Source organism: Nothobranchius furzeri, chromosome 19, assembly GCF_043380555.1.
Source record: "Nothobranchius furzeri strain GRZ-AD chromosome 19, NfurGRZ-RIMD1, whole genome shotgun sequence".
Taxonomy (NCBI): domain Eukaryota; kingdom Metazoa; phylum Chordata; class Actinopteri; order Cyprinodontiformes; family Nothobranchiidae; genus Nothobranchius; species Nothobranchius furzeri.
In genome coordinates, this window is record NC_091759.1 from 14,578,902 (window position 1) to 14,587,607 (window position 8,706).

Below are 8,706 nucleotides of genomic sequence, written 5' to 3' on the forward strand. Positions count from 1 at the left end.
AGATCTAAAATTACTGAAGCAGTTATGGAAATTTCATGCTTTCAGTTTTGCTACCAAAGAATCCAAAATAACTTTTCAGACCATAATTATTTTGTGCGAGCGGAGAGTTTCTGGATCCCTAAAGGAGCCCAACACTTCCCGGTATGGTGGTGCAGCAGAAAGCACACACATCAGCAGCACCCCTACAGAGCCTTTAACTCCTTCGCACGCCCATTTCACCCTTTCTGACACGTCAGCTGCTGGGTCGGCTAAATCAGGGCAGCAAATTAATGCTGTCGCACACCTTTTCTCCCCCAAAGAGCCGACGTCCAACAAACAAATAAAACGCTGCTGCTTCCTTCCTCCGGCGCTCGGCCAGCTCACGCTCCAGGTTCAATTAAACGGCTCTGCTAACGACCGCCATTTGTCACCGCTGACCGTGTGCTTGTGCACGTGTGTGGAAATGCTCAGAATTAGGAGGTCCGAGCATCTTTATGATCCGTCTCTCTGTGTCTTTCTTGGTTTTCCAGCTGGTTGATGAGGAGAAGTCTGCTCTGATGACACAAATGGAGAAGCTGGTGACTTTGTGCCAACAGCTGCAGATGGGGGCCAGGACTCCAGTCCAGGGCAAGACCGCCACCTTCCAGAAGGTTCACCTACTACACCTGTTTGTGTTTATTCTAAAGAGACAGCCAGTGGTTGGTTTTTGTTCATAATTGGATTGATTTGTGCTCATTAGGTGGGTGATGTCACACAAAACAAGAAGCGCAGGCAGGTCTTTTTGTTAGAGAGCTTTTAGCTTTGAACTCATGAAAAATAAAAGCTCAGTCGTGTATGAGTGAAATGCTCCTTAGTGGCTTTGATGTTGCTTTTATCCGATCTGTCAGGAAAAGCAACATTAAATGCACTTTTGATAAATGACTATAAGGAATTAACGAGCATCTGAAGCCTTAATGAGTACAAGAGAGGTTTGAATCAAAAGAAAAAGATGAAAAGTTTATTGATTGCCTTCTTTTCACACTAAAAGGTGAGTTTATAATCAGACACTGGCTGTTTTAGACCCTTTTAAGCTGTCTGCAGTTTGTCTCCTGAAGTTTGTTCATTTATTTAAACAACGTCACGTAAGCCTGTGGTTGCTCTGGTGCACTCTTCTTCCATCAGAAGTCCTTCTGTTGTCTCTTTAACCCACCTGTAGGTCATGACCTCTTAGAAACGTGTATTAGGTGTAACTAAGAAAGCATCACTGCCTTTCAACGCCCGGCTAACGCTGTTTGTCAGAGTGAAAACTAATCCAAAGTTTGGACTCAGACCTAAAATGTCACTGGAGAGACCTGAAAATAACACATTCACACGCTGGAGTGGATGAGCCACAGCTGCCCTGGGGCACACTGACGGGCAAATCCTGCCAAACACTGGCACCACTCGTCCCTCCGACCACCACCAGCAGGCGAGGTGGGTTAAGTGTCTTGCCCAAGGACACAACAGCAGCCTTCTCTGGTCGGAGCTGGGATTGAACCTGAAACTTTCTGATTACTGGACAACCCGCTCTACCTCCTGAGTGACTGTTGCCCCATGAATAAAACAAAAACTGTTCCTAGCAGCAGAAACCTATTTGTCAGATTTGTTTTAATCCCAATGATCTTGTTTTCTGCTTTTGGTCTGTAGGTGGACTCGTCTATCCAGATGAGCAGAAACCTCATGACTGTGGTCCTCTCCCTCCTCCCCGTCTGTAACAAACTCAACAAAAAGGTGCTGCGTTTTGCCCTCGCTACTGAATTTCCTTTGTTTTCACCATTTTGATTTGGTGTCGGAACACCACTGTAACTCCTCACCTCGCTCATCCGTCCCTTTAAATGGGTTTCATCTGGAAACTTTGCTGTAGTTTTAGAGGATTCGATGGGTGATTAGTGGAGAACTGGGCCGAGGACACAGCCCTGTGGTGCTCCTGAGCTAAGGGTGAGAATGGGTGGTTACCTACCTTGTATCTTGTATCCATAAACAGAGGACTGTGGGTAATCAACAGCTTGATGAGCTTCTTAAACAGTTTTAAGAGAAATTGAATTAAAAATGGAAATAACAATTAACATTCTGATGGGCGTTTTGCTCCAGATCTGGGAGGCTGTAAAAATGCTTTAAAGAAAGACAAATCCATTATGTTTATGTTTATGTATTTAGCAGACGCTTTTGTCCAAAGTGACTTACAAGTGATAATCGGCATGTTGCCCTTGAGGCTAACAACAACAACAACAACAACAACAACTTGACATCAGTCATGGAGAGGAGGGAACAAGGAGTGGATGGTAGAGAGGGGGGACGGGTGCAGGGAGGGTGCTAGTTTAGAAGATGCTCTCTGAAGAGCAGGGTCTTCAGGAGTTTCTTGAAAATTGAAAAGGAAGCTGCTGTTCTGGTAGTGCTTGGAAGGTCATTCCACATTTGTGGAACGATGCATGAGAAGAGTCTGGATTGTCCTGAGCGTGGTGTAGGCACTGCTAGCCGACGATCCTGTGATGACCGGAGAGGCCGGGCCGAGACGTAAGCCCTTGCAAGAGGATTCAGGTAGATGGGGGCCGTACCGTCTCAGACTTTGTATGCTAGTGTTAGCAATTTGAATTTGATGCGTGCTGCTAGCGGTAGCCAGTGGAGCTCAATGAACAGAGGGGAGACATGTGCTCTTTATGGCCGATTGAAGACCAGACGCGCCGCTGCGTTCTGGACCATTTGAAGAGGTCTCACAGTACAGCCTGGAAGACCAGTTAGAAGGGCGTTGCAGTAGTCGAGGCGGGAGATGACAGTAGATTGCACCAGGAGCTGGGTGGCATGTTGTGTTAGGTATGGTCTGATCTTTCGTATGTTGTACAGCGCAAAGCGGCATGAAGGAGCAACAGAGGTAACATGATCTTTAAAGGTCAGGGGTTCATTAATCACAACACCCAGATTTCGAACTGCCTTTGAAGGAGCCAGCGATAGGAAGTCATTTTGGTTTGAGATATTGTGCTGTATGGATGGTTTTGCTGGGATGACAGGTAGTTCAGTTTTAGAGAGGTTGAGTTGGAGATGGTGGGATTTCATCCATTTTGATATGTCAGAGAGACAGTTTGATATTCGTGCAGAGACAATGTGGTCGTCCGGTGGAAATGACAGATAGAGCTGGGTGTCATCTGCATAGCAGTGGTAGGAGAAGCCATGTGATCGAATGATCTCACCCAGTGAGGTGGTGTATATGGCAAAGAGAAGAGGTCCTAGTACAGAGCCCGGGGGGACTCCTTTGGCAAGATGGTGCACGGTAGAGGATTGTCCAAGCCAAGATACACTGAATGATCGTCCTGTGAGGTAAGATTCAAACCAGGCGTGTGCTTTCTCTGTGATGCCCATGCTAGAGAGTGTGGACAAAAGGAAGCCATGGTTGACAGTGTCAAATGCAGCCGATAAGTCGAGCAGGATAAGCACTGAGGATTTAGCAGTCGCTCTAGCTTATTTTAAGGATTCCGTCACTGCTAACAGAGCAGTCTCAGTGGAGTGGCCCTTTTTGAACCCAGATTGGTAAGGGTCAAGCAGACAGTTTTGTGGGAGGTATTCTGTAATCTGCTTGAAAGCCACCCTTTCAATGATTTTGGACAGAAAAGGGAGGAGAGAGATAGGTTGGTAGTTCTCCACATGATTTGGAGGAAGAGATGTTTTTTTAGCAGCGGTTTAACCTGAGCATGCTTGAGAGAGGTGGGAAATGTACCGGGTGTCAGTGATGCGTTGATCACATGTGTGACTGCTGCGGCTACTGTAGGAGCAATAGCTTGGAGCAGCTTAGTCAGAATGGGGTCCAGTGGGCATGTAGTAGGGCAGCTGCACGTGAGAAGTTTGGACACAGTTCTCAGTGACAGGGGAAAAAGAGGAAAATGAAGCAGTAGGGCTTGAGATGGTTGGGCTAGAAGGAGTTTGTGGTAGTGAATGTTCAGGAGTGGCCAGTTGAGTAAACTGTTTGCTTATAGCTGCCACTTTGTCAGTGAAGAATGAGGCAAAGGTGTCAGCTGATAGATTGTTGGTAGGAGGTGGAGATGGAGGGGTGAGCAGAGTTTTGAATGTTGAAAATAGTTTCTGAGAGTCAGTAGAGCTGAGAATTTTGTCAGTGTAGAAAGCTTTCATTGCATCAGAGATGCTGGCAGAGAATGAGGACAGTAATTCATGAAATTTCAATTGATCACCAGGATCTTTTGTTTTGCGCCATTTCCGTTCCGCAGCTCTAAGATTGGTGCATAGAGACCGGAGGGTATCATTTAGCCAAGGGTGCGACTGAGAGGATCTAGCAGGTCTAGTGGCTAAAGGACACAAGTTGTTAAGACAAGAGCTGAGTGTGGCATCTCGGTGGCATCATTCACTTCATAAGCAGAGAATGTGCTGGGAGATGGAAGAGTGGAGGCAACAAGAGAGGAGAAGTAGTTGTGTGCCAGATTGCGGAGGTTGCGGCGGAATGAGACCATTGGGGAGGAAGCAGTGGACCTCCCTTGTAGAGTCGAGCTGAAATGGATGAAGTAATGATCAGAAAGATGCAGCGGTGTGACCGAGATTGTTTCTATGGCACAGTTTCTGGTGAAAATGAGCTCAAGTGCTTTTCCAGCTTTGTGAGTTGGAGGACTTTGTACTAGTTTTAGATCAAATGACGACATTAGTGACAGGAAGCCTGATTAGCTGGGATTGTCCAGGTGAATATTCATGTCTCCAAGGACCATTGTGGGACAGTCGTGCTCAGGAATGGAGGAGAGCAGGGTGTCGAGTTCATCAAGAAAGTCTCCCAGTTGACCTGGTTGGCGATATATGACAACCAAAAATATTTTTTTCGGTACAGTTACCTGGATGGCATGGTATTCAAAGGAGTTGTATTTAGTGATGGGTAGCAACTGACTGTATATCCATTTGTTGGATATTAACATGCCCGTTCCACCACCTCGGCCAGATGCACGAGAAGTGTGGGAGAAAGTGTGGTTAACTGAGAGCAGATGGGGTAGCATTGTCACATGGTTTGATCCAGGTCTCAGTGAGAGCCACTGCATCGAGTGACAGGTGGTTTGCATGTGCTGTAATGAAGTCAGCTTTGTTTACAGCTGATTGGCAGTTCCACAGTCCCATAGACAGGTGGGTGTCTTCGGGGGGAGTTGGTTTTAGCGAGCGGAGGTTTAGAAGGTTGCAAAAGCGGTTTGCTGTGTGTGACTTTCCTCTGAAGCCGGTGATCACAGGTATAGGATAATGGCACATTTTACGAGGTGTTGATGGAGCAGCGGCTGGGTCGAGTTTGTTTGCTCTGTGGACACGCGCAGGTAGACACGTATGTCTTTACCCCGGAGTGTCTTCACACTGGAGGGGCTGAGACACAAGGACTGACGCTTCAGTTAAGCCACCAAAACTTATGCTGGGTGTTCATGCACCAGCTGATTGCAATGGTTGAGGCCTAGATCACCTGATGAGTTTTCAGGGAGGGGAGAAACCGCTCGTTCACAGCCCGATTGCACTTGTTTTCACTTGGCCCAAACCGGAGCTACTAGACAACAGGATTACTCACAGATGAGTTTCCTTCTCTTTCCCAATGGAAGATAGTGCAAAGCAAAAGTTTAAGAAGACAAAAACAAGCACTGACAGACACTCAAGGCCCTTCGGTGCAGATTCAAGTCATTAAATTTTGGTCTGTAAAACCAAACGGGCAAATCTTTATACAGATGCTTAATTCTTTTCCCTTTTTTCTGTGTGTTTAGTATAAATCCGAGCCAACCAGCCTCGGTTCCCCTCAGGACTGGAGAGAAAGGCAGGATGCCTCCCCCAGCGTCAAAGACGACGAGGCTTCTGTCAGCAGCAAAAACACCAACGGCTTCGGTGTCAAATCCATGGAGCAGCACATGGCTGCTCTCAACCTACTGGAAAGCAAATAATCCAGGAAATGACCGGTTTTATTTTTTCCTCCTGCCTATTCTTGTCAGAGCATCACATCGTCAGTCTCAACTCTGCGGAGAACATCCATGATGTCATGACACCAGAGAGCAGAGGGCGAAGATGGTTGCCTTTGCAAGAGTTGAAAATGTTGAACGGCAGAGTCTGTAGAACCACCCTTGTCCACTAGAGGGAGAAAATCAGCCAAAACTACAAGTCTCCAAAGAAATCTGGATCTGGAGTCACTTTTATCCTGCAAATAGATTTATAGAAATGTAGAGCTACAAGTAGAACTGTTTCCTGCTCAATCAGCCATAGATCTGTCCTCACTATGTGCCTACGTGGAACCATCTGCTCTGTGTTGTTCTGTAAACGTGTTGCACAAAAGGAGAAAATACACAATCATTAATAAACTCTGCAAGGATCACAGCTTTGTATTGTTAGATGTAGTGATGACATTTATAAGTCATTTTACAACATTTAATGCTAAACATTCCCCATTTGTGTTCGTCACGACGAAGCAGATATTCAGATTCTGTTACGTTCATCACTGCAGATGTTTAAGTCGAGTCTTTGCGGGAGGTTTTGGGGAAATCTGCATTTTAAAAAGGTCCTCTTATCACAAAACAGATATAACTGTAAACAAGCCGAAGCTTCAAGTGTTCTAGTTATGATTGTTGCAAAGCTGCAGAACGGGCCATGTATTAAGCTAGATGTACAGTATATACAAATATATATTATGATACTTGAAGCGTACAATAAATGACTGGTACTAGGTGAGTGAGATTACTGGCGTGTAACAGACTAAGCTTTAGAGACGTTGTGTTTAAGACGTTTGACTGAAACTGAAAGTTCTGGCAGGAAATCAGACGAGGAAAAAAACATTTACTTTTGAACCACCTCATTTTGAGAACTGACACTTAAAATAAAATATTTTTCTTAAATCATTGCTTGTATGTTTTATTAATTTAGAAAAACAAATATTCTACAGAATATACCAGGATTTCCTCAGATTTTCTCTAAATTGCGAGCTGAACATCCCGGATATTTCTTTGAAAACACAAAACAACCTGAAGGCACACAAACGTTAATCCCAGGAGTAGCTAAAGCTCTTCCCACTGAGACTTTCAGTCTTATCTTGTGAGCATTCTGACTAATAAAGGTCCTCTGGAAGAATCTGGGCTTGAAACCTGCATCAGGGGGGGTGTGACTGTCCACGTTTGGAGACGATCTCTTCAAACTCCTCTCTTCTCAAGAGGTTTTCTGTTATGCTCTTGCTTTCCTCAAACTTTGGCAGGATGACGGCGATGTAGCCTTCAGTGGATGGCTGTCGAAGTCGGAAACTGTAATCACTTATTAACATCAGACTGAGCTTTCATATCATGTAGATATTGTAGAATTAAAAAGTAGTACAGAAACTCAAAGAATGCACTGTATTACATAAAGTTAGCGTTATATAGACATAAATAACGATACCTTTTCCAACAAGAGATTTGGGGTTTTCAGAATATTCTCATTGACCTCTAGGAGACGTCCTCGAATGCAGCTAAAACGACAGTGAGTCATAAGATCAGAATCAGAAATGGACCTAAGGAGACGAAACAAGCATCACCTGTAGATGGTGTACTGTGTGTCATCTGAGCACGTTATCCTGCACAAAGGTGCAAAGTCCGTGACAAACTGCCCTCCCTATGGTTGATACAAGACAAGGAGAAGCAACATGAGGATCGCTAACAAAAACATTTCATGAAGACTGAGAAAAAAGTCCAAAGCTTTGTGTTTTTACCCTCTTAGACTTCCCAGTGACTTTGTTATTCAGGCGGCTGCAGCCATTACTAATCTGGTAGTTGATGCTCTTGACTGTGCGACCCTCCTGAAGGACTGGATGGGTCTCTGCTAAGGTGATGACGCAAAGTCTAAAGTAAAATATACCAATAATTTATTATTTATTATATTTAGACCCCGGATGAAATCTGATACTTGTTTTATGCACAACGCCTAAACTAAAGATTGCAGTTCATTTTAATCGGTTTCAGGTAATTAATGTTTGTGTTGTGAGGGACGACATGGTCTAATCACCACCTGCTGTTTTATCACCGTGTTACCTGTTTGAATGTTGAAGGATGCAATGGTCTTCACACGCTTTCCCCTTCATGTCTTGAAAATAAAATATATAAATAAAATAGGACAAAAACGACAACTTTAAAATATAAATATATTTAAAATCCGCAATTAGCTCCTCCCCAAAGTGTCAAGCTGCTAGCTAGCATAGCTTTACTAGCTAGCTACAAAATAGGTTCCTATGAGGCTAGAAGTTCCCTTACCTGCTCGGTACCACCGGGTAAAGTATCGGTCGATGACAGAAGGTGCTTCTTCATTTGCGTTTTTCTGCTCCGCGTTATCCATTAATGCTACTAAACCAACAGACTCACGAAAACGTAGTATTTTTACGCCACTTAAGCGTGACGGACAGTACTTGACGTGACACCGTGTGGTCCGTCCCGTTATACAACACGTCCAGAAACAGTAAGTTCCGATTGATTTTTTATTAGTCTATGATGGCAATAAAATACAATTAGATTAAAATAAATTTTACAACTAAATATAATTTAAAAGATTTGTCTACAATATCTTGCCAAAATTGTACTTTTTAAGAATAATTCTCCTCTCAGACCACTAGATGGCAGACTGATGCTAAGAATAGAGTATGCTTTAAAACAATTTTTATTTTATACGTAAATAATATTTGGAAATATAACCAGTTGCTTAAATTACATTTATTATTAGTCTATATTTCACGTCCTGAAGTAGACTCAT

The 8,706-nt window shown here is 44.0% G+C and overlaps 2 protein-coding genes across 4 annotated transcripts in view; one reads left to right on the plus strand and one right to left on the minus strand.

The window, feature by feature from the left end:
• The window catches only part of ctnnal1 (catenin (cadherin-associated protein), alpha-like 1), an 86,651-nt gene extending 79,815 nt beyond the window's left edge, over positions 1–6,836 (plus strand). For all 3 annotated transcript variants that reach the window (XM_015973305.3, XM_015973306.3, XM_070547657.1), the window contains 3 exons: positions 510–629; positions 1,645–1,728; positions 5,718–6,836. In XM_015973305.3, the coding sequence (XP_015828791.1) occupies positions 510–629; positions 1,645–1,728; positions 5,718–5,891 (378 nt within the window). In that variant the 3' untranslated portion in view covers positions 5,892–6,836. The remainder of the gene's footprint in view (positions 1–509; positions 630–1,644; positions 1,729–5,717) is intronic.
• On the minus strand, positions 6,834–8,392 carry abitram (actin binding transcription modulator). Its single transcript, XM_015973307.3, has 6 exons — positions 8,214–8,392; positions 7,995–8,046; positions 7,676–7,805; positions 7,502–7,578; positions 7,366–7,435; positions 6,834–7,216 (listed from the first exon to the last, which is right to left on the minus strand). Exons 1-6 carry the CDS (start codon positions 8,293–8,295, stop codon positions 7,085–7,087), a joined length of 543 nt encoding a protein of 180 aa, XP_015828793.1. The 5' UTR covers positions 8,296–8,392; the 3' UTR covers positions 6,834–7,084.
• Positions 8,393–8,706: the final 314 nt, after the last annotated feature.

Excerpts from the sequence above, each read along its gene's own strand:
- abitram (XM_015973307.3), bottom strand. The coding sequence starts at position 8,295 with ATGGATAACGCGGAGCAGAAAAACGCAAATGAAGAAGCACCTTCTGTC. Across the intron at positions 8,047-8,213 it reads TACCCGGTGGTACCGAGCAG|ACATGAAGGGGAAAGCGTGT; the intron begins GTAAGGGAACTT and ends TTTATTTTCAAG. Across the intron at positions 7,806-7,994 it reads ATCCTTCAACATTCAAACAG|ACTTTGCGTCATCACCTTAG; the intron begins GTAACACGGTGA and ends ATTTTACTTTAG.